The sequence below is a fragment of the Echeneis naucrates genome, chromosome 20, assembly GCF_900963305.1.
Source record: "Echeneis naucrates chromosome 20, fEcheNa1.1, whole genome shotgun sequence".
NCBI classification, from domain to species: domain Eukaryota; kingdom Metazoa; phylum Chordata; class Actinopteri; order Carangiformes; family Echeneidae; genus Echeneis; species Echeneis naucrates.
Window position 1 is genome coordinate 14342284 of NC_042530.1, and position 25848 is coordinate 14368131.

Below are 25848 nucleotides of genomic sequence, written 5' to 3' on the forward strand. Positions count from 1 at the left end.
GTGGACTGAGCATTTTAATATTTTCACAGTGTTAATGATAAACCTAGACTTGATAAACACAGGACCCTATGTCTTTGGATTGTTAAAAAAAAAAAAAAAAAGAGTTTTCGTGTTGAAACAACAGATATTCTGATACATTAGATTTAAAACGGAAGACAACAGAAGGGACAAAACTACAATTAAAGGTTCTCGCGTTAACTCGACTTTAATTATAAAGCACTTCATCCTCAACACAGTTGGTCCAAATTGTTTTACTAAAAGAAATTTAGGAGTACATGTATGTTAAGGCAATTCCGTGAATTTCCATGGTCGGCGTGAATCCAAATGTGGGAAGAAGAACGATAGTTTTGGGGGCTATGCCCTGCTGTTTGGGTGTGAGTCTGTTTGTGTGTGGGTGTGAGGGCATAAATACTGTGGATGTAAAGTAGTGTGACAAACTCATCTTAAAATCATTTAATGTGTAGCTTCTCTGGCTTGGTTTTTTGGTTACAATACACGAAATGGTTTTCTGACAGGGCCACCCTAGAATGGATAAAGATATATTTATATATTTATTTATGTTTTGTTTTGTTTTTTTTTTACTCGATCATGTTGTGAATCTTTCTGAACAAGTGTGTGCCATTTCAGCCGCACCAACACTGCAAATTTGAGCTGCTTTTTTTTCTGGATATAGTTTCATAATTTTCATGATACATTTATCAACATTTAGCATCAAACTTTGGTTAAAAGTTAGCCAATCATGTGCCTCCTTCCAGTAATAAATTACACGGCTTGGACGTCTCCACTTTTGTTTACACATGTCATTTGTCTACCTTTAACATAGCCTGCTCTGTGTGTGATTTCAATCACCATGTGAAGTTTGAATTCTTCCTTTTTTATGTGCATTTAAAAACATATATGTGGGGCACTCTGTGGGTTTCTCTTTCCCCTGGAAGCAGGAGTGTTGCCTGCAGACCATCCATTCATGAAACATGGAATCTTGATACCTTTACTTTTCGATGTTTTGCTTTGTTTTGTTTTGTTTTCCCTTTAAGACACTGTCAAAGTCTAAGTTGCGAGTTAGGAGCGTCTGATTGGTTGGAGTGTTGTGGGAAAGTGAAGTGGTGGAGCCTGCAGCCGGCCCAGCTCAGCTGAATCATGAAGGGAGTGATTCTCGCTCTGATTCTTCCGCATCTGCGCGCTGCGGATTTCAGATGCGTCAAGTGCAACAATCATCACTAACACTGCACCTGAAGTAGTATTCGCCAAAATAAAAGCCTGCTGTACTCCGGCTGTTAATTATTATTATTATTATTATTATTATTATTATTATTATTATTATTATTATTATTATTATTATTATTATTATTATTATTATCATCATCATCATTATTTTTATCAATCACTTCACTACATAAATAATAGCAGTGAGAGCATTTTTCTTCCCTATCTTGAAATGTGGCAATAATGTGTGCGTGTTTGTGTATGTGCTTGTGTGCATTGATTACAAAATCTAATATAATTTGTCACTTTATAAATATAAGACAACAAGCCGAGACGACCCTATGTTCCGACAATAACGTGCTTAACATGGTGTAATTTCAGTTTGAACTTGAGCTAATTTCTACTGAGAACTGGAGGAAACCAGCTGCAAACTATCTTGTGGTAAAAATATTAAAACATAGTAGATGAGGGCTTTTTTTTTTCTTTTCAGATGAACATCAACACAAAAGTAAAACAAAAATGAACAAAAATAATTCCCAGAAAACGTATTATCAGCATAAAGTCAGGGAGGTTCAAGATAAATTATTTATACACAGGGGGCAAAAGGCAATTAAAAAACAAGAACAACACAAGAAAAGACAAAGCAGTATCACCAATTTATTAATTTTTTTAGTCTGGACTTCCTCTACGTGCAGAATAAGATCATTTGAAATCATTAATGAAATAAGCAAAAGAGGGCTTACCATTCCTCCATTCAATTGCAATGATTGTGGTTAAGCCTTTCCTAAAAAGAAGAATCACATTTATAATAACCAAAGCTGTCGTGTTGAGATTGTCTTACAAAAGAATATAAGACCTGACAAACATAGGGATACTATCTGTTTTTAATAAAAAGTCAATCCCTTCTGTTACACCAAAAGACGCAGAGAATGGACAAAAAAAAAGTTCTAAGGTTACATCAAACATCTTACAAAAAAAAATAAAAAATTACAACAAGATGGTTCCTCTTCAAATGATGTTCTTTTAAGCAAGATATTCTATTTCCATTGATATTTTCAGATAGTCTACCATAATTATGAACGATTTGGGATTTAAAGTAATGCTGATATATCTGGTTTTGTGTTTTCTGTCATTCAAGTTACAGCCTTTAATTGGTTGGGTAATGTTGGATTAAAATTAGAGTACAGGCACTGCTCTTCTTTATGGCAGAAGCAAATAAAGATCCTACGCTGCTTGTAAGGAGATCAAGGAAAAGGGGCTGAAAAAACAACAGGATGTCCAGTCAGTGAACTCATACATTTTACAGAATAAAGTACAACCAATGGGAAAAACAAATAATTTCATTGATCAATATTTCTATCCCGACCCACTGTACCACAAATATAGGTCGTCAGACAAAAAATAAATAAATAAATAAAAAAAACATAAACGTATTCATACCTCAAGGTAGTCGCGTAAATGTGCGCGTTATTTTGAAAGGTGTGACAGGAAGCGCAGCGGCCCGCTTTTCGGCTCTTGCTGTGTTTGCGCCTCTCCGAAGTTGTGGAAGTTTGAGTTGGGCGCTCAGATCTGTCCGATGATTTCGGTCCTTCCAGAAAGTCTGAGAGTGAGATGAGCGGACAGACGGTCCCTGCGGACTTCTCAGGACACATGTTGGACCTGGACGAGGACGAAGACCTGGAGGTTTTCAGCAAGGTAAAGAAAACGATGGAAGTGTCGCCGCGATCCGGACACCTAACCGCTCCAAGCTGCTGCTACGTGGATTTGATCATTTTCCCGACTTTAACTCGGCCATGTCCAACACCCAAGTGTCTTCACTTTGGGTCCTGTGGGTGCAGAAAAGGGACACCCCCCCCCCCCCTGTTAGAGACCACACTGTCCCACAGACCAGGCAGGAAACCAAACGTCCTGGATCAGCTGATGAGCTGAACTTAGGACCCGACTGTCCCAAGATCCTTTATGGGAAGACTAGCACCAAACTCCGTCCGCCTTTTTAAATCTTTTAATATTACTCAACAAGCAGCCCGATTTAACACAAACAGAACAGCACTTAAAGCCACCTAACTAATCTACAGGCTCTCCTCTTTAATCCGGCATCAATGCATTAGTCGGCACTAATGCGTGTTTAACCCTTAGACGCGAATAATCTGTTAGTTGGGAGTTTTTAACGTTTCATTCCAACTACCTGTGTCTGACTCTAAAGCTCTCACACACTTCCAGCTGGGGCCCAACAGCCCAAACGTTGGGGGAAGATGAATCACGGAGCTGTTGAGAAGGTGGCTCTCATCCTGTCAGAGGTTTGATTCTCTGCAGTTGAATTAATAAATCCACATTAACATGGTAGGAAAGAAAAACAACATGGAGGATAAGGGTGTGTGTTTCTGCTGGGCTTGATTTAGGCCAACAAGTGAACAAAGGGAGGTCTCAAATTAATCTGGCTGCCTCTGTCCACCTAACACCTGCAAATCAAGAGAGCCGGCCTCAGTCGTAGAGATGCAGGAGATGCCTGGCTGTTTGAGGTGTCGCCTCACCTGTGAAGCTGCTCTGTGATTTGTCAGGGAACCAAGTATTTATCATTTTCCATCAAAATTGCTCTATTGCATTACCCTCTCTGCACAAGGTTGCTGCAGTTCTATGGAAAATGTGTATCTATTTTTTTGTGGCGTTATTAAGACAGACTGGCAATAGATAACCTGCAGTATGCAAGACATGATCGGTCCTAACAGCACCTGAGGTTGAGCTCAACTGCAGCTGATATGATCCAAATGTAAATGTAAAGTAAAATATGTGGTCAGGAAGCCAAATATAGTTATGAGCGGCTTTATCTGCGACACCACAGAGCAATATCTGCGGTACCTGATCATCACAAACCTGTAGATACTTCAGTATAACTTGATCTTTGGTTGTTTCCATCAGTAGAGTATAAGGCAGAGATTTCTCTGTGTTTGCGATTCCTGAGGGGGGAGAAAAAGGAAAGGGGAAAAAAAAAAGTTATGTATGGTCACATGGTAACCAGACTATCTGCAGGGGAAGAGGCATGATGTGTTTGTGTCACTGTTTTGTTTGGTGGAGTTGCGCAGAGTGGTCAGGCTCTGCTGACCTCGGCAGCTTTTCAGCTGTTGTTGCAGGAAACAGACATGCATACAGCTCAAGGTGCGCGTGTTTGCATAAACTAGATCATTTGAATGGGACAACTGGGAGCAAAGGCCTGTGTTCACAGGGGAATCACACAGACCTCACTTTGTTGACAGCCTGTCCATTTCATTATCAGTTTGAGACCTGTAGTGATGCGTTCAGGTCCCTGGTGTTTCTGTGGGGTTTTGTCAAGCTTTGTCAGCTGCTGGAAACGGACAGTCTACAAAAGCAAATAGGGAAATGTCTTCCTTTTCTTGAAGTTTCACAAGCATCACTGATCAGAAATGAAACCGTGATACTTTGTGGTGATATGCTATCAAAACAATGCTCAGTTGTGGGTCGACATAAAATCAAAATAAAAAATATCTGTGTGGCCTTAGAGTCATCACCCACGCTGTTGGTTATTTGGGACCGACATTTCTCTGATCCAAATTATATGTGTTTCAGTCTTACTGTGATGCTCTCACCCCAAGGTTCATAGTGCACCTGTACAGGGGCTTCATTGCCAGCGGAAGTGGCCTATATGTCATGGAGGTTTCATGGAGGATCATTTCTTTCTGGAATTTGATCACAAACGTTTGGTGGAGGTCACAAGATCACAGTCACCTCGCAAAACAAGTATTTGGTTATAACTTTGAACCTGTAGTGGGAGGCAGTGGAACGTTAAGGAGGAATGATAGTTTTTGTAACAAATTACAAGATAGCATGTTCCAGCTGGGGTCAGTAACAGAGGCTAACAGTCCCTGGAGTGAACCTGTGGAGTGGTGGTGGAGATTGTTGTGTTCAGAGGAGGTGAATTGTGCCGGAAAGGTTCAGGAGGTTGAAACATCAGATGTGCAGCAGCCCTCCATTAGCTGTAGAGGTCTGAGGGCAGATGCAGAAGCTCCCAGGAGAGAGGAGTTGCAGTGGGTTGGTGGGGGGGCGATGGTGAAATACCTGAAAGAGAACCTGGACTGTCTCTGTGTTGAGGAGGGGATGGATCCTCCTGGTACTCCAGTGTTTTCAGCAGCAACCCGGCAAAGGTCATACCTGCACACACACAAAAATGCCCGGTTGGCAATTCCACTTAACCTTAGCTATCTGCCGTGCGACACCATCTAGAGAGACACCGCAGTGGGTAATCACAGACAGGACCTGAAGCCTACATTCCTGCTGAATTACTGATTGGTGCGAATTTGCTTTGTAATTTTTCTTACAGCTGTGACAAAAACAAAAACATTTACCTTTGTATTAACCGTCAAACCTTCAAACCTTAATTTCTGTTTTAAATGACTGAGATGAAAAGTCTCTTGCCATAGAGACATGTTGACTTACACAAACGGGGAGAGTGGTGACAGTGTCAGAACATGTAGGACTTGCGTTTGTCCTGACACCAGTGTCTCATCATTTCATTGGTCTAGAACACATCCCTAGCAGATGGAAGCTCCATGCCCAACTCTCCCAGCTCCTTGGTCAATCAGTACAGACTGGAGGAGGATGAGGAAGACCAGCAGTACGCCAGCACCAAAGACATCTTCATCACTGTCGACAACCCGGAGAGCCATGTCACTGCCATCGAGACCTTCATCATGTACAGGGTCCTGACCAAGGTGAGGAGCTTCATGTTAAAGCAGCATGGTAAAATGACCATGATTATTGAGCCCTTCAAATCAGAGAAACCAGTGACGATGGGTTGAAAAGGGAGCAAAAGCTGGAACAGGACAGGACAGGACAGGAGGGTAAGGCAGAGCAGACCTGTGGGAGGAGAGATGTTTTGCAAGCACAAAATGAGGAGGAGCATATTGAAAAGCTGCCGTTCCGACATTGACAATAGCTCTTTTTCTTACATTGGGTGAAAATGAGCATTTTTCACCTCAGATGTTAATGTAATAAGTAACAACGCCACGTGTTAAAAGTGCGCAGTGGCTCGACATTGATTTGCAAATCCTGTGTCCAGACCACAAGGAGTGAGTTCGATTCCAGCGAGTATGAGGTCCGCCGGCGCTACCAGGACTTCCTGTGGCTCCGAGGTCGGCTGGAGGAAAACCACCCAACGCTCATCGTGCATGTACGTTATTGCCCGACCACATCATCTGTTTAACACATCTGTGGGCTACCTCAGGGGTTGCTTGGACCGACCATAGCAGAGATTTGGATGTTTCAGCTCATTTACCACAAGTTACACATATACCATGTTACTAATATTTTCCAAAGGACTCAGTGGATTTTTAGATTTTTGAAGGTCTGAGTCTGACAATGCTGAATTCCTTTATTTTCTCATTGACAACACACACAACCTAACATATGCACGTGCAATTATTAATATATATAGTGGTTACATTAAATTAATAGCAGAAACAATGGGCAGGTTTTTCACTCCTCACTGTAATGACAGAGTAACTAGATTGATGTGGTGCCTTCATGTCCATTGATCCCATGTGTTACAGGCACAGTGCTGCCATCCCATATTAAAAGAGTCACATCAAAGCATAGTTTGGATTCTGCTTAGTTTGAAATCAGGGTCTCAAACACGTCGGTCGATAGAAATATTCTTATAGGAGTTTGTCAGAAAAGCTAACAATCAGGACTATAAGTTACTCTATTCCAGAAAGTTGAAACACTTTTATTCTTTTGTATTTTTGTTTCTTTAAATTAAATGAGAGGTAATGACAATCCTTTGAAACATGCAGTATGAAAAATAGATTTAAAAAAAAAAATCCTCTGGAACTTATCTGTTTTTATAGATAGATAAGATTTTAAATATACAGATAATTTATCTTTATCTGTGGCATACTTTGAATTCTCACAAGTGACAGACTTAAAAAAAAAAAAAATAAATAAAATAAAAGGTAGGAGGAACAGGAAGAGAACCGCATTGTCCAAGTGCACCTTTCCTACATGCAGAGGAGCAAAACGTGCTCTGTCCATGCAGATGTGCATCACCTCTATGACTCTTCCTGCCCTTAATTGTTGAGCTCTATGACTGAACGGGATACTGCGGTGTTTCCTCAGCCGCTGCCAGAGAAATTTGTGATGAAAGGCATGGTTGAGCGTTTCAACGACGACTTCATCGAGACCAGGAGGAAAGCTCTGCACCGCTTCCTCAACAAGATCTCTGAGCATCCCATCCTCTCCTGCAGCCCGCACTTCAAAGTCTTCCTCACTGCACAGGTCTCCCATACACACACACACACACACACACACACAGTCGTGTACAGCACTTCCTCTTTAGAAAGAACCAGACTAGTCACTTCGCCTCTACTTCCAGTGTTTATGCTAATCTAGGCCAACTCGGTCTGTCTGTCATTTGACTTTACTTGCCAGTCAGGCAGATAATTTATGGTGTAAGTCTCCTCGCATATAATACACTCAGAGCAGTCCGAACATTTACCTAATGGCTCTGCATCAGTGCACAGTTTGATGCCTTGCGGTACGGCATCCTGCAGGAGCTGACGTCTCACAAGAAACAGGGCCCAGGCTTCTTGAGCAGGATGGGAGAGACGGTGAGGGCGGTGGCCAACTCGGTACGAGGCCTGAGGAGTCGCCCAGAGGAGTTTGTCGTGATGCAGGAGTACGTGGAAGACTTTAGCAACAAGGTCAGCTCTGTGGACAAAGTCACCCAGAGGATCATCAAGGAGCAGAGAGGTACTGCAGCAATCACTTTCACAGGAGTTATGATCTGTACAGAGGATGAGATCACAAATACAGTTGCCATGGATACAACACTGTATCTATAGAAACAGAGCACACTTTCTGGTAAGCTTTTTTTAAAGCACATAAGTTTTACATTCTTTACTATTTTCAATACATAATTGTTCTCTTCCCTAATTTTGTTCTTTTATTTGTAACTTTTAGATTGCAGTAAGGGAGTTTTGCAAAAAGGGATGCTGCACTGTTTGACTCAGTTAGTACTTCATTAACCGTAATAGGCCAGTTAAAGCAAAAAGTAAAATGAATAAGAAGAAACTAAAGTAACTGGAATAAAAAGGCTTTGATCATTTTTTTAAATGAAAAAGTGTGAACTAGATTCTCCATCCATCCATCATCCTTCCATCTATGTTTCCCTTTATCTTTCTATCTCTCATCCTTCCATCTTTCCAACTATCCATCCATCCCTCTGCATCTCCATAAACGGATGTGATTTATCATGAGCCCTTTTAATTTGAGGTGCACATGCAGTGTACTTGCCGTCTATTGGCCACATAAATCATCATGCTCGTGACACATCTATGGATTAAACTCAGATGACCCAGGTTGGCTCCCTTCCATGCTTACCTGCGATTCCATCTTGTTCAGACCTCTGTGTGGCTTTTAAAGTCCCAGGAAACCAGCCTTGAAACCACAAAGTGGACCAATTTTGCCCATCAGTATACACTTCAGGGGTAGGCAGGGTTGATTCTGAAAGCTTGTTTTGAGAGTATATAATATCGCTCATTCTCTCATCTATTATTATTATTATTATTATTATTATTATTGTCGTGTTTTGGCTGTTAATAATGAGTCTGACAGTATTATGGCGGTGTAGCGGTGAATTAATGTAGCATTATATAACATTGAAAAGCTGTATAAATAAGTGAGCATCAACATTATTACAAACATCCAACAACTCAGCTCTGATGTTTCATGGAGACTGTGTGGGGGTGGTTGATTGATGGTGACCAAACAACCCACCAACTGTCACCACACTTTGGTTCAGACATTGCTGAACAGAAGTTTGAGATATTGTCCTCCATCCAAGTCCGGCCCTCTTCAAACTTTAGACAAGATTCCAGAAAGGAGGGGGGAAAAAAAAAAAAAATCTGCTCTTACTTTGGCTCCAGATAGTGTTTTCGCATAGGATCCCATCTTTCAGAGGAACAAGAATAAAAATGTTCCAAGCTAATCAAAACAGATTGAGCACTGTGTGATTTATATTTCATCTGTAATCCTAAACTTAAAAGTTTTGTTGATCAATGGAGTCTTTAATTGGGCTGGACGTTAAACGTGTCCTCTATGCTTCCCAGAGTATGTGGATGAGCTGAAACAGTACAGCCCCACATACATCCAGTGGGCGGGGTCAGAGGAGATGCTGGCTGAACCGCTGAAGGGCGTGGCCAGCTGTGTGGAGCGCTGCGGCAAGGAAACGGAGGACCAGATCCAGCACATGTCCGAGGTCCTAGTCCCTGCCCTGCACGAGTATGTCCTCTGTGCTGAGACACTGAAGGTGAGTCCAGACCACACTGCTCACGTCTCAAATCCCCCTGGCAGCAGCAACCGCGAGACACACATCCTCTTTTATTGAGGCATTATTCTTTGAGTAGGAGTTTTTTTTTTTTTTCTATGTGTGACATTAAGCGAAATTGCAAAGCCACACGATGAATGAAGTAAGGGGAATAGATGTTGATATATGCAATGGATAATAATAAATCTAGAAAATAGAATTGACATTTAGGATGGGCTGCATCAGGCAGCTTCAGCAGCTGGACACACATTATCCCGTTTAAGCCCCTTTTCTACTGTCAAAAAAACACCAAGACCTGCTAACATCTGGCCTTTGTCAGCAAATGGAAACAATCTGCATTCAGAACTGGGCCAGAAGTCTCTGCAGTAGACAGAAGTGCTTATCTAACTGCTTATGGATTTTCCCCCAGAGCTGTAAGACGCTGTAAACAAACTTGCCACCTGTCCAGCACAACAGTGTTTGGGGCAAAAGAGTTAGGCACAGCCCTGACGTATGTTTTAAAAACACCACCCGAAGCATTTCACATGGAGGTTCTGACACTGGAAAGAGCAACAACCTGATAAGATGGGCAAATATGTTCCACTGGTTCACATTCTCCCTACTGTTTTTGTGTGTGTGTGTGTGTGCATGCATGCACACATCATAACTGCTTGGGGTGACAATGTGTGTGTCCTCTCCATAAAATTAGTCAGTCACCATTTGTAGCAGGTTTATACATGTCAAATTGTTGAAGCCTGGGGCAGACTCAGTGAATCAAGCCACTGTGCTCCCTCCACACTGTTGTACTTAAGAATAATGTTTTCATGTCGGTGTGTAGAGCTGTTTACACCACACATATAGCTGTGTGTTTTTCCCAAACAACTCACCCTCAGTTTGATCAGTCTATTAAACATCATGTCAGTCATACTCTGGAGTCTCAGGCTGTTATTTGACAGAGAAAAAGACGACTGACAGGACTGGGAGTTTGTGCCTAAGCTGTTAACACAACGCTTCCATTTTCACAGTAAGGTCTTCGAGCTGATGTCGTGTACTTACAGTAAGAGAACACGTTGGTTAGCAGGTGAAAAGCCTCAAAGACACTTTTCTTGTGCTCACTGTCAGGTTCTGTAGACACACTGATGTCATTGAAAATCCCAACAGTTCAACTGTTGACTGTTGACTTCACTTATATACTTTAAATCAATTCCTGTTCAGCACGGTGTAGACCGATGTTTGGACAATTACAACAGCTGCTTGAGTGCTAAAAAAACCCACAGTTTTATATTCACATTCACCAAGAAATGTTTTTTTTTTTTTAGGGTCTTGTGGGGGCTGAGGAAGTTTTATCCTAAGTAAAAGTGTCTTTGTGTGTCCTAGGCTGTGATGAGACGTAGAGACAACATCCAGGCGGAGTTTGAAGCCAAGAACGAAGCTCTGGCTTCCAGAAAAGTTGACCAAGAAGCAGTAAGTCTGATTTTTGCATCCACACACACAGACACACGCATGCACACATTCCTCTCCTCCCTCACCGAGTGTCTCTGAGCCAGCCTCCATTCATTTTCCCAGAGATTAGGTGTAATAAAGTGAAGCATGGAGTGGGGCCTCTCTCGCAGGGCCACCCTCAGCTCATATTGGGGAGGAAGAAAAAGAACTTCCCAACAGGATTATCTAAATATCCAGGCTTGTCGACTAGAAGTCATCCCTCAGCTCAGTGGGAGTAAGAGCTGTCAATATTATTTCATGCCGTAAGCCCGGCAGCTAATCGCCGTGTAATGAAAATTCCCATATCCTTTTTAGACAACAGCACTCTTCAAAATGTCAGGAGACAAAGACCGAAGATGGAAAGTTAGGAGAGCAAAGGACAGCACTATTTTTAAACACTTTACTCGAGGTGGTTTGCATCCTTGAGAATATTGTATGCAAGTGTACATGTGCAGGTGTGTGTGTCCTCCCCTAGCTGATATCAAAATCCATCTGTGAAATTTTAATTAAGAAGCAGGCCCAAGATATTCCCCCAAAGACTCGTATCCTATTCTAGCTTTAATTAGCTATGGGTGTGTGTTTGTGAATGGACTGGCTTTAATTCAGTCGTCCAGCTTTTAATGCGCATCAGTCGGATTTGTGCTGATGAGAAGGGGAAAGTCAAATGGCGTCTTGTTACCATTTACGAAAAAGCTCAAAAGCTGGTATCCATTGTGATAGCTCTCCTGTTTCTGTGTTAATGTTTTATTCTATTTAATTCTTGTTTTGTTTTTATTTTTTTTCTCCCCCCGAAGGAAGTTTCATTATCAGTCTTGTCTTCACAGTGGACAACACAGCACCTTTGTCCATGTGACAGTAAGGCAAAGTGACACAAAGTATTGAAAAATATTTTTTTAAACAAGAACAGAAAGAATGAGCCCCTTTATTTTATTTCAGTGGCTGTGTGGTCTTTTAGACTCTGGTCAATTTAGTTTAGAAAAATAAATGTAATTTTGTGTTGGTTTTCCAACTTTGGTCCAAAGTCATAGAGGTTTATGTTTGAGTTTGTGAAACAGACCATCTGTATTCTAATGTGACCAGCAATTAGCTGAGTGTACCTTTTTAGTTGTGCTTTGTGAAGCCAGCTTCAGTCAGTGAGGCAGAGCAGCAGGAAGCTGATTGCACTGGTGTCTGATATTGGTTCAGTCATAACTGGAAGGTACGTTCCATGAAGCATAAAGCATGCAACATCTTGTGTTATCATGCCTGCATGTGCCAATACGGGTCACTATTGCTTCGCTGTCGGTCCCTTTTGCCATCGGATCTTGATCAGAGAGACTGGGGAAGGATGTGTACAGTTGTTCAGAAATGTCAGGTGTGAGCAGTAATTCAGAGCCCCTCTGATCAGTCTGATGAGAATCTGTCTGAACTTCAAACAGCACGGAATAAAATTCCCCTCCTCTGTAAACATTTACTTGACCTTTACAGGAGAGAAAATACTGAGCCTTTATTTGAGTGAAACTTTACTAGAGACGGTGAGCATAGTTTTATGCTTCTTCCGTGCCAGAAGGGGTCAGTGTTGCTCCACTATTAACAGCACAACGTTCCATCAAAGTCTGAGCCGTTAATGCGTGTGTGAACTTGAGTAAATGCCACTGTCAGTCTAAATGTCAGACAGGTAATCTCTGGTTAGAGTCGGTGAATCCACCTGCATCCAGCAACACAGCAACTGGTTGTTTTCATTGTGTACTGTGTGCATTTATTTATGCTAGAATAGGTGGTATTCATTCATTCATCTTCTACAGTTTATCCATTTCCAGGTTGTGGGGGGTGCAGGAGCCAATCTGAGCTCACATTGGTTAGGGCGGGGTACACCCTGGACATGTCGCCAGTCCATCACAGGGCCAACGCACAAACAAACAGAGACCAACAACCACTCACACTCAGACCGACAGACAATTTAGAGTCACCAATTAACCTGAGCATGATGTCTTTGGATGGTGGGAGGAAACCAGAGTACTAAATAAATGCAATAAAACATAATGCGTACCTAATCATAACTGCGACCTGTTGTACGTCTGTAGGGTGCTAACTTTCTACAGAAGCATCACTCATGGGAAAAAAAGAAATTTGCATGCACTCAGTCTAAGTGGAATCTGTTTCTGCTGCAAATACCTGAATGTGAAGAATGGTAGAATGCATTAAAGTTATTGTAAAACCTGAGGGTCTCATGATAATCACTTTAGATAGGAAGGAAATAAGATTTTACTGCTGCCACACACCAAAGGAAATAAACCTTTTACATTTTAATCTTTTCATTAAATTGCCCAATATGTGTTATTTATTCATTAAGGACTAAATGAGCAGGCTCCTCTGGTTCAAGTGTCCTTATGAATTCTCTAAAGGTCTCTGATTTAGTAGCTAGGTAGAATGATAAAGGTAACCTTTAGGAAAACCTAGGGTGGCGCTGAGGGCTCAACACATTGCGATTCATGTAAACATCATTGGCATTTTGACAACAAATGCCAAAAATTGTGGCAACACAACAGAATACACAAACCATTCTCCCTCTCCCCGCTCTGCTTTCTGAAGCTGCAGTGTGTCGGGCCCTCAAGGCCAATGTACAATTATGTTCAGAGAGATTCCTCTGTGCTGTGTATGCAATCAATCTATGAAGCTTTTTGGGCCACAGATGTCCATAACAGGTTTTGGCAAAAGTTAAAATTATTTATAAGGCAGAACTCATTGATTTTATTTATTTATTTTTTTTAAGTTGATGAGGAGGCAGGGGGAAAAAAGGGATATAACCACATAAAGCTCACAGTGTTTATGAGAGCGACGCAAACCAATAGAGAGGATAAATATCTACACCAATGGGGGAAAAAAAACGCATGGCCATTAGCTTCATGATTCATATGAAATGCCAGCTAGTGTGGTTTTAAACTTTGATTTCTCAGGTAGTATATTTTTATTGTATTTTGTATGCTGTACATTGCTCTGCATGAGTTTTCTTTTGTATCTGTGTAAATGAATCTTACAAACTTGCACACTTAACATTTATGATTTGTTCTCTCTCTGTTCTTTGGGTTTATGTGTTGGATTTATCACTCCTGTCATTTCACCTTAGCAAAGCTCTAAAAAAAAAACAAAAAAAAAAACAAAACCCTGCATCAATAATTAAAGAGCCAATAATGGACATTAATAGGGATTGTGTGCTCAGAATAAAGTAATAGAATGAAGACTTTGGTCCTTTATTTAAACAGGACTTCTTGCCTTTTTGCATTTACACTTGGAATAACTTCTTATCTTTCCAATGCAATGAAACAATTCAGCAGATTAACTCTTGGTGTGTTGGTGCGACTTCCACATGATTTAAGCTGTGTCCCAGAAGAGGCAGACCAACTCACACCTCAGAGTATTTTCTATAAATCACTCTAAAGATTCAAAGTACAAAACGCAAACAACTTCACGCCACAAAAACTCCTTGTAACTTGTATGAAGTTTTGACTCCAGCCCACACACAACCCTGATGCATAAGCGGGAAACAATGGATGAACTGTTTTTTGTGTTTTGTCTTTCTTCTTTCTCCAGAATGATCATAAAAACCACATGCAGAGTTTTTCTGAAACAATTTGCACTTGATGTGGGATGAACAATTTATTTCTACATCTACATCCTCTGCTTCTCTGTCCCTTTGATCATCTCTCATGTTAGTACTATGCTGCTTCATGTCAGTCTGGATTTTTAGTGCTGTGATGACATATTGTTGACAGTTGCAGTACTCATGTTTCATCACTCTCTCCAATGCTGCTGCTGCTGACACTGCTACAGTCTGCGGATTTCCAAAAGTGGGGATTACAAGCTGCACAGTTTGAGATGTTATTTGTGCCTCTGTAACAGCTAGAGCAGGAGGCATGTTGTGGTTGCTCCATTGGAGTTGTCCATGCATATGTGCGTCCCTTCGTCCCATTTTTGTGGATGCTAAATCTTAGTAAAGCCTTCAAAATTGGTGTTGATTGTCAAAGTTAAAGGTCAGCGTGACCTGACAAAGTACCTTTTCTCCATTATTCTAATGTTTTATGTGACTGGACAAACAGGGCTGTAATGTGATTATCGGAGGCCGACGACCACACAGCAGTAACTCAGGTTTTCAACTGTTTCTTTGAATGAAACTTCACCAAAAAACAGACCAGTGAGTGCTATATAAGGGTTATGGTTTATGCTTGTGAACAAGTAGTATTCATTTTTGCATGAAACAAGCCATCAGAGAGAAAGTCAGAGCCTATGATTTTAATGGATGTGGTGGCTCACCTGGTAAAGCTCCTCACTCATCATTTCATATTCATATTTGTGGCTTTACATTTGTCAGATGATGTTGTTGTTGTTCTCTTGTTCATCTGGGGGTCTGTGTGTTTCACTGGCAGCTGCAGGAAGAAGTGGATGCTCTGGCAGATCGGGTGGAGCTGGCCAACAACGCCTTGAAGGGAGACTGGTCGCGCTGGCAAAGCAGCATGAGACATGATCTCAGATCAGCCTTCATATCTACTGCCGAGAAGAACGTGGAATACTATGAGAAGGTGAGAAGCATGAGATTCAGTCACAGAGATTTGTTTTCTAGATGTAGATGCATTGTCGAACAAGAAATGATCAGATCAGATAGCACTTAGCACCTAGTTAGTACCTCAGTAGGGAAATTTGTAGTGTTACAGCATCAAGTAAGTGGAAAGCCAGTTTTAAATAGTCACTTTTAAAAAAATGAATAATTGTACAGCTTTGGCCGTAGTGTGTGTGTGGCCTACTGAGTGTAGTATTTATAAGACAGTTGCCATTTCCCAAATCTGGGACCGCAATTTCAGAGAAACCTCTGAGGGATTCAAACTGAGGTGTGGTGAACCTCTAGCTGTCACAGACTGACGACTGAACCAAAAGTACATGGCCCGGCCGACGGTGGATTTCCATCGATGTCACGCGTTTACTTTCAGAGCAAGGCTCCTCACCAAACACCCTTTCACAAAAACCTGAGCTGAGACTGTTGCTTGTATTGGCTGTGCCATTTGCTGTTGAGCTCAGCTGAAACCAAATCGTTTTCATTCCCAGTACCCGGGCCATGAAGGAGCCACCTATTGTGTCCTATTTTGCAAAATAGGACACATTTCTTTCCTGAGATCCTTTGAATCGGTCTTTAAATGAACCTCCCAATGATACGGCACAACGGGCCTGTTGCTGAAGGAGCTGCACATTTGGGGGAGTGAGAACTCTGACAGGAATGAAAGTCAAGTCATCCTCCTGTCACCCACGACCTCCACAGTGGGACTGTAGCAGCACATCAGCATAGAGAACTGGACAAAGGTTGCAGGCACAGGGGCAGCTGAATGGATATTCAAGAGGGCACTGATTCATGACATATTGTCGGAAATGACCACTGAGAGCTATCAACCGGTCACATAGTCCATCAGAAAATGTTATATACAATTGTGGCCTGGAGACTAAAAATACCATTATTAGCAGAAGTTCAGCACTGAGTTCCAGAGCAGCACTCACCTCCAGAGAGTGTTGGACCTCAGCTCTGACAGAGGTGTCAGGTCAGAAGATGTGTTTGTTTTATTTAGCAGGACAGCACAAAAGGAGGAGGCGGTTATTTGAAAAATATGAGTCCAGTCTCATGCTCCTGTTTATTATTCGTATTGCTCACAGCCAGTAGAGCCCTCAAGCTACAGCAAGGGTATGCTGTAATTAGCCTAAAGAAAGCCCGGGGGGTGAAGGCCGACATAAAGAACGGGCAATGACTTGACTGATACACTGGAAAGTGAAGGTTTAGCTCAACAATGTCTGTTTATACCAGTTATTTTTAGGCATAGAGGAGAAACTCAGCTAAACATTAGAAGAGTTGGCGATATACTCTGTCTTCTTCTGTTCAATGCTCCTTCTCTTTTCCGTGTAGCTGAGCTTGTACACCTGAGTCAGCTCACCCGACAAACCCAACAGCCACCAGCTACTGCCATAAAGCTGGAGGCATGCCAGATCAGTCTCATATATTCCTTCAGTAGAGTTCAGGAAGTAGATTACGTTTGATGTAATCTGTGAAGTCATGATGACATTTCCAAACATTCCTGGAGTATAGTGTAAAGGCTTCATTGCCTCCAGTCGCTTCCTACCCAAAAATTAGAGCTACTCGAAGGGAATTAACGGAAATGTTGAAATTTCGTGTGAGCTACAAAAAAGAACGAATGCGTTCTACCAAACACGGGATCGGCCATTGTTATGTTGAATGAAATACGGAGTCATGGGCTATCAATTATGAGTTTGTATCTGTACGCAATAAAAGTGTAAAGATGTCAAAAAAGTACCAAGCTAATGAAAATGCCCAGTACATGGAGGTTACAGACATTTACTACTTCGTTGCTACGGGCGAGGCCCCTACAGATGTGAATCATTCATGTGCCTTTAAGTACAATATATTTCAGAAGTGTTCTGGCCGTCATCCATTTTCTTTTGATGGAGAAAGGCAAGCATGTCCTAGAGCACGTTACATCCATACCCCCTCCAAATGAATGAAGGGTCCCTCCACAGCTGCAGGTACAGTTACACATCACAAGAGTGGAATAACGTTGAATATTGTGCCCACATCTCTGTCGTCTTCATCAGGAGGTGAAATTTACTTGGTCGAAGTTGACAAGTTAGTGACATGATGACAGATGACGCGTTCCGTGTGCGAAATCAGTCTCGCATTTACTCCCTTGTATTACGCCCAGTATAAACAATGCAGCTGAGATTTCACGCCCTGCTCATCATTTGTATTGCATATACACTGCCAGGTGCAGAGTTCTGCAACTGTTGTTTTGCATAGATAAAATGTTGAGCATCGCATTGTGGGATTGCTGGCCGATGCCACAGACAAGTCTCAGCGCCCCTGGCTGATTTATGAATTTAGTTGGTTTTCGAAGTGAAAAGGAAGGAATAAAACCCTGCAGCAAAAACACCTTTTTTTTTTTATTTCTTGACCTTTAAAAATACCTCATGTAATAAACAAACTGGACTGATTTTGAGCACAGGCAATATTTGAACAAAAACCATATAACAATAAATGTAATTTATACATGTTATGCAATAATAACCAGCAAATATGATGAGATTCATTTTCAAGTTTCTCATTCAGGACTTAGACTCGGATCCTGATCTTGATTTAGATAAGCAGGTAACACAGAAAGGACTCCTTTCTATCAACTACTAAAGATATTAAATGGCATCAAGAAGCTGAGTCTTTTTTTTTTTTTTCTTAGATACAAAGGATGTGATGTATCTAAAAGAGGGAGAAAACTGCAATGCACAGGAGACAATCCTTTATCCAGATTAAGGAGCACGCAGCTCATCTGAGACAGCATAGATTTGGAACAAAGGAGCGAGCTGGATGGAGGGAAAGCTAAACAGCAGGGGTAGAATGACACAATGAAGCTGTTACGGTAACAATCATTTGTTTTGTTATAGGTTTAGGTGGTCATGCTTGAGTCAACCCAGTTAGAAAAGAAACATGCTGCCATTTGCATTTGATGTATTTTGGTCCTGGTGACTGGATCTCTGCCAGCAGGGGGTAGCATCACTTCAGAGTTACTTCTCCTCTTGGCTATGATTGCCATCCTGTATCACCTGTGCAAGCTGCTGTTGCTTATCGGTGAAAGCTTTTTTTAAAGTCTGCACATATTAATAAACACTTATTAGATCTGTTACATGTGACGACGTGGCTGTTTTTCTTAACAGATTGTGGCAGTTAAAGGTCTTGGCTGGGATTTGTTGACAGTTGGCAGCTATGGATTTAGAAATCTGAGAAATAACCACTGTTGAATATCTCATGATGAAACTGTGAGCAAATAATATATTAGATAATATGTAGCCAGTTGACAAATTCAAGCTGAGTCAAATCAGATTTCCCAGATTGGATAACCACATACATTTTTCTTATTTAATGCGCAAGACACAAAGGAGACACAAAACAGGATGCTGTTTAAAAGGAAGCATATTTGGGTAGCCAAAAGTCGGCTCCATCAGTGTATGAATGTACCACATATTTTGGAACACTGCCAGTGGTTGTCAGAAAAAAAGCATAATATAGCGTGCAATTTCGAAGAATCTCACTGAACATTTCTTTTTTTTAAGACCGAGTGTAGTAATAGGAGAATTGCATATCTGTGAGTGTGAGCATGTCCCTGTCCTATTGGTGTTTTCTCTCCGGTGCTCTCTGTGCAGTGGCAGGCCTCCCCCTGCAGCAGCTCTGACAAAAACACTTATCACCTTGCACAGTCACCCTGATGCCATATAACTAATGAATGCTGGTGTGTGTACGTGTATATCTGTGTGTGCACGTGCCAGAATGTGGTGTACAAATGCGTGAATAGAAACAGCCAAAGGGCACTCAGCCTCTGAATATGAAAGCATTTCTAGTATAGTTGGTGAAACTTTTTGTGAGAAACTCAACTTTTTCTGTTTATTTTTTATGTGTGATTTATGAGCAATCACACACAACGTGGACATACAGTTCTCTGTATTTCTGTCATATGACACACACAAACTTCAATTCTACTTCGTATCTCAAAAAGGTTCCCGACTCATGTATCCTTTATTAGAGGTAATGATAGGAATAACGAAAATAAATAACAAGTATTTCCAGTTGTCACTTTAATGACTTGAATCCATGTAGTCCATACAAAAATGGAATGTGAAAGTTGTTTGTGGGATAAATGTTTGGAATAGAAAGTCTGTGGCAATCTCGTCTGTTTCTATAGTGATTGGTTGAATAGATCTTTTATTTATTTTTTATTTTTATAATTTCCATTTATGGCTTGGCACACCAGTACAAGGCAATGCAGCAACTGAGCACAGCAGCTCTGTCAAGCTTTGAATGCTCACTAGACATAGACATTCAAGCGTTGCAGAACTTTTTTTAAACTTTGCTACAGTACATTGGCGTCTCTCAAAACATTCTTCCAAATGATCAATGTCAGTGTAAAACAAGGGCCAACATATTATTATCTGAATATCTTTTTGAGGTCAAGAGAGTGTACACTGTGCTTGGGTCATATCCAGAAGAAAAGAGCAGTATGGAGTGTGTCACATGCCAAAATAAAATGTACGTGGGTTTCCTCTGGGTGCTCCGGTTTCGGTTGCGTTTTTCAAGAACATATCTACAAGCCCTTTCTCATGTAGAAGTCACAAGAGTAATTTATGCATGTGTTCATATAATGTTTTTTCATTTATGATATCATGGTAAATCAAAATAGCAATATTTCAGTATTCCAAATGCTAAAATTCTATAATGAGGGTGAACAGAGTTGGTTTGCCTGTGACTGTGTAGCTTTAGCCTCTGTCATAATGTAATTTCTGTAGACATCAATTGTGTAAACATAAGCCAAGGTAGACTCGAGGAAACCAAAGTGGAGTGGAACAAGCTATAAACTCAACATTGATTTATGTTTTTTTCAATGGCACTTTTTATTTGTCACAGTCAGGAGGGGACTAATAACATTAAAGTTGGCTCACATTCTGACAGTGATCTAATACACATTACGAGGACCCCAAAACTGACTCTGGACGTCATTTATTATCATTTACACCTTTGTTTTTTGTTTGTTTATTTATTTATTTATTTTACCGCAGCATACCAGAAAGTTTTTGTCGGAAAGATTTTTGAAAGGACCAGCACAGTTTTTCTAGCAACATTCAAAAATGTTAAGGGAAAACAGTAGTACTGACCAATTGATGGATGTATTTGTGCATGATTGTGATATTGTGATAGTGATTTTAAACTTGACTACTAAGTGATTTTTACCTGGCATCTAATTGGAAACCAATCTCTTGTACCTGCCATCCAGAATAGTGAACCAATCACCCCAGCCTCAAAAAGAAACTCTGCAATGCCTGTACATATTGATGGCTGACGAAGGTCATCGTTAATTCATTTTCCTCAGATAGCGTCAGAGCTACGTGAGTTTTTTTTTTTTGTTTTTTTTTTTTTTTGCGCACTGCAAGCGACTTCTTCATAATTCAGATAATTAGATGTCTTTACAGCCCAGTCACTACATCAAGTTGACAGAGTTTAGCCCCTCACTTATCTTGTTAGCACTGCGTTGTCTTTATTATTTATTAAGCTGCAGTGGAGTCTCCAACATAATTCCTCTGTCAGTGGGAAGGGAGAGGAACTCCATTACAAGACAAGGTGATAAACCCTCTGTGGTTAATGGTAGGAGGCAAGTTAGGGACTTTCTGAGCTTTTGCCTTGCTTTTTGAAGTCCAAGTTTTTTTTTGTTTTTTTTTTCCCCAATGTTATTATTCATTTTTTATGCAGATTTCATATACATACACCATATTTGCAAATAGCAATCATGTAACTGTTCTGTAATTAGCTGACAGACACCAGAAGACTGTAACCAGATTTAGCTCTCTTGCTAATATGCAAAAAATTAACAGGTGTTGCTACATGTGATAGTGCACTGCTAATTATAGTCGCATATAATTGTGACTAAGTCACATATGAATTTTCTTTTAATAATGTCACCTTTCCAGATCTGTCGACAGTGCAGAAGTTGAAATCTTATTGAGCAGTTGACCATAGAAAGGCAGCTAATCAGACTCAGTCTAAACCCAAGAATTAGAGCAAAAGCTGGTTTGTGAGATCAAGCTGTGGTTAGCCTTAACCTTACTTGTTCAAATATACCACACCAAGACTTGCTTATGCTAACAAACCTAGTAGATCTCAGTTGCTGCCAAAGTTATGACTCAAATTTCACTAAATTTATACTAGTTAAGCAGCATTTGACTGTGTCTGATTGTAGTATGGAGGTAATAGCTGGATAAACATTAATAGTGCTTGCTAATTTACTCATTTACTCATTTGAGAACTTGTTTGTTCATGTTCATGGCTAAAAACATTTAAATTGAAGGCCTATTTGCATTTTACCATCCAGGGTAAAAGCCTATTTTCTTGCACTTCATCTCTTCTGTTGTCACTGCACTCTGACGTTTGTTGACTGAAAAGCTTAATAAATGCCCTTGCAAAATGTCAACATTAATAAGTTTAGATGGTTTGGTACTAACCCACATTTTCACAGATAAGTACATAACTCTTTAGAAACAGCAGGAGGCCATTCATTGTGAATGCAACCTCATCTTAGCACGACGCTTCAGAAACTTCACAAGCAAAGGTCAAACAGTTCGAATACACAACTTTCCCATTTTATATGATGGAACCCAGGGCTTGAATATGAAAAACCATTGCTCAGGAAATAATTTGGATTTTTCTGTTGTTGTTATTGTCAGTGTATTAGCACTGTAAAAAAAAAAAAAATCATCTGTTTTATAGAGATGAATGTGTAAAAGAGAACATCTTGGGCTATGTCTTGCTTTTAAGCTGCAGGTAATAGCACAAAATTGTTTACATGGTCTCTCCATGCCCCTTTGGGCTCACCCTTCAATCAAATTCCAAAGCGCCCACATCCAGCCTCGGAGGCTAAAGGAGAATGTGCGATGTGTCAACAAACACATTTTTATATATGCATGTGAATGTATATGGGCGAGTCCAAAATTCTGCGACCACATTGGAAAGCACCAATATTTACAGCTAAAGCAAGAAATAATCAGAACGTTTAAGGCACATTGAAAAACACAAAGCGTAAAGTTACATTATGTCAAATAAGTAATGCTGATTCTGCTAAGTATTATTATTAAAGAGGTAAATTTGCATCAGAATTAAACGAAAATGTCCTTTTTTCTGAGTCAATCGGGGCTTAACTAAAGGTTTGTAGGAGGGCATTTTTTCTAGTTTCAAAGTACTCTATGGCTATTAAAACAACAGAAAAATCACAATCTGCATAAGCGATGGGCTATGGTCAGATCAGGAGCCCATTATAAAAAGATTGCTCTAATGTGGTGTTAGCTGTTACATCCACAGCGTGTAATGGGATGTTGTAACCCCCAATCTAAGTTATTAGGTAACGTGCTGCCTTCCAGTTGTTTTCAGGTTCCAATGGTGCATGTGTAATATTTTCCCACACTCAGCTGGAGTATATTAAGAAAGTCTTTATTTCACAAATGGGGCCTATAACCAATAACTACTTCAAATTAATATCGTCTCAGGAACTCATTTGGCAGAAAAGCCAAACAAGTTCAAGACTATAGAGCAAAACAGCAGCAGTGGATTTAAAATATATTTCGCACCCCAAATGCTTTCCAGGCCTTCCATGGTACATGGTGACCAAACAGTAACTCATTCCTGCTGAGACTGATCTAAAAGGATGAACTCACTTGCTCCTATGTGCTGATATTGTTATTCAGATGCAGATGTGGGTCGTTGTAGCCACAGGGCCTGTGAATGATTTATTGGACTGGAGCGCAGAGAGACAACCTATAAGAATCTAATAAGACACCTGCACCTGGGAGGGATTTATAACACCTAGTTGAGGTGTAGAGGAAGACAGGGAAATAGGAGGCGGAGGAAGAATGTTGGTTCGATGGGGAAATTGAGAAAAAGAGCAATGTGAGGAAAGAAGGAGACATAAAAAGCACAAAGAGACAATAATGGGTGAACAGTGTTGGTGAGGGATAGCTAAGATAAAGAGACTCAAAGACACAAGGAGCAGTAGATAGGAGGAAGGTTCAAATGTAGAAGTGAGACAGCATTGAACACGTATCGTCTACACTACCGAGAAAGTAGTAGAGACTAGAGTGCCAACCAGTGCTTAAGTTTTTCATTAACTGGTCTTGGTAATATTAAACTGAAAAAATAAAAATATTAGTGGATAACAGGAAAAAAAAAAAGCTTCTTTCAGCACTCCTGTCACCAAAGAACTTTCATCATGGCGTCTTAAGGGATTCAGACATTTTTTTTTAACGCTCGAATGCCACCAAATCATCACTTAAACTGTCGATTCCTCCTGACAGTTATTCCCGGATGATATCCATGCGCCATTAACACAGGCTGACAGAGGAGTGGGCAGAGGAGGACTGGTGTGAAGTGGATGACAGTACAAACTTACCTGTACTGTACCTTAGATAACCATTTTCTTTTCTTTTATTGTGGCTTTAAGTCAATATCATAAGACAGCAGGGATGGCACGAAACAGCAGCCACTGAGGTCAGCCCCAATATGGTCAACTTGTCCATGGGACGTTTTGAGCAGACCACTCTGACAATAACCATTTGCATTTCAGCAATAGAAGTAGCTTGTAATGATGGTTACCACCCTTTAATGAGTTTTGGGAAGGTGATCAAACAAGGAGAGAAAGGAACAGTGTTTGCTCTGAGAAGACGATCAATTAATTGCTTTAGTCATTCACCACTCACAGTCGGACAAAGTAAACTCCCTCCTCATCTTGGACCCTGTCAATATTTTCTGGCACCAGAAATAATCACATTGGATTATTAAAAATGCTAATAAGAGAACAAATAATTTAGCATATATTCATATGCCATGCATCAATTAATAATATTCATTAAAATCATTTGCAGCCTCTGACTGCATCTAAATGACACACAAGTAGCTGCAAATAGACCATTTTAAATTTGAGCCCTTTTTTGCCAACTTATCCCAGGAGTCATTGTTTAATCATCAGTCATTTATGAAATTAATATGACACTAAAAAAAAAAGGATAAGAGTCTGGGGGATTAGTATCTTCGATCACTTTTGGGTTTTATTTTAGAGTAAAACAAGTCCACATGACTTGTTGTCAAGTGTTGCTAGTGTTCAGTGGACAAAGCCTTACTGTGTCCAAATCCAGTACACAGGCATGAAAGTGGCGCTGCACAGCAGGGTGTGAATTTATTTCAAATTGATCTTTCTCTGGAGTGTCTGGAGTCTTGTCCCTTAGATAATGTAGAAAAACATCTCCAGGATGCTGTTGCGCAAACATATTGAAAACATATTGGACACCTACAGACTTGCTCGCTTGGTGTTAATGCAGTCGCACAAAGAGACCACCTCAATGGTTCACCTGGTACTGCATGAGGTAATTACCTTCATTGCAGGTACAGATGTCATGGGCCTCTTGCTCACTGTTAAAGAACTTTTTATCTCTGTGCTGTCAGTATGAATAACCTTATGTTGACGTGTTGAAATAAACCCCGGTTGGTAGAAATATATGTGCTTCAGTGTATTAGTTTCTTCAAGCCATGCTGTCATCAGACTGTTGTGTGGGCGTACCAGGATGGGGCTGCGATGATATTTGCAATTCTATTAGGACATCTACACGCAGCTTTCATGACACTTTTTCCATCCTGCACAACCTGCATTTAGTCTTACGGCAAAGTCCATCGCTAGCATGAGAAATATTCGACAAGCACTACAGAATTTCACAATAACGCTCAGGACTCACTATAACCAAAGTTTTTTTTTTTTTTAATGATTTTATGATTTTTTTTATTTTTTTTATGATTTCCAGTAATACTGAGTGATTGATTGATTGGTGCTTTGTGATTTCATAAATGCCTGCTAGATAGAATCAAGTTAAAGTTGATAACCAAATCAACAGCAGGATAACACACTGGAGACCAGTCTCATTTTCAAACATCACATTTGAACATATGCCCAGATCAACAGCACAGACCAAGAATACAATAAACATGAATCATTTCATGATTTTGGAGGCAGAATAATTTGCTGTAAACCCCGGTGATTATTCAAACATCAGTGACAGCAGCTGTGGCCAAATTCAAACTGTTCTCAACATCATGAAACTTGGGCTCCCCAGAACCAGATCCTGTGATTATTATTCAGATGCCGGTTTGTGATGAGCCGAGTGTCCTATTCTTTCTTCACCATAAAATGCAAAGGGGGAGCTTAGTCAGTATTGCCATGGTTACCTCATAGCAACAGGGTCTGTGCTGT

The 25848-nt window shown here is 40.6% G+C and overlaps 1 protein-coding gene across 1 annotated transcript in view; it reads left to right on the plus strand.

Annotated features, from left to right (window-relative positions):
• The first annotated feature begins 2731 nt into the window (after positions 1–2731).
• Positions 2732–25848, plus strand: part of snx7 (sorting nexin 7) — a 33185-nt gene continuing 10068 nt past the window's right edge. The window contains exons 1-8 of the mRNA XM_029529217.1: positions 2732–2898; positions 5739–5927; positions 6275–6385; positions 7330–7488; positions 7764–7962; positions 9321–9520; positions 10895–10981; positions 15403–15555. Coding sequence (XP_029385077.1) covers positions 2815–2898; positions 5739–5927; positions 6275–6385; positions 7330–7488; positions 7764–7962; positions 9321–9520; positions 10895–10981; positions 15403–15555 — 1182 coding nt within the window. The 5' untranslated portion in view covers positions 2732–2814. The remainder of the gene's footprint in view (positions 2899–5738; positions 5928–6274; positions 6386–7329; positions 7489–7763; positions 7963–9320; positions 9521–10894; positions 10982–15402; positions 15556–25848) is intronic.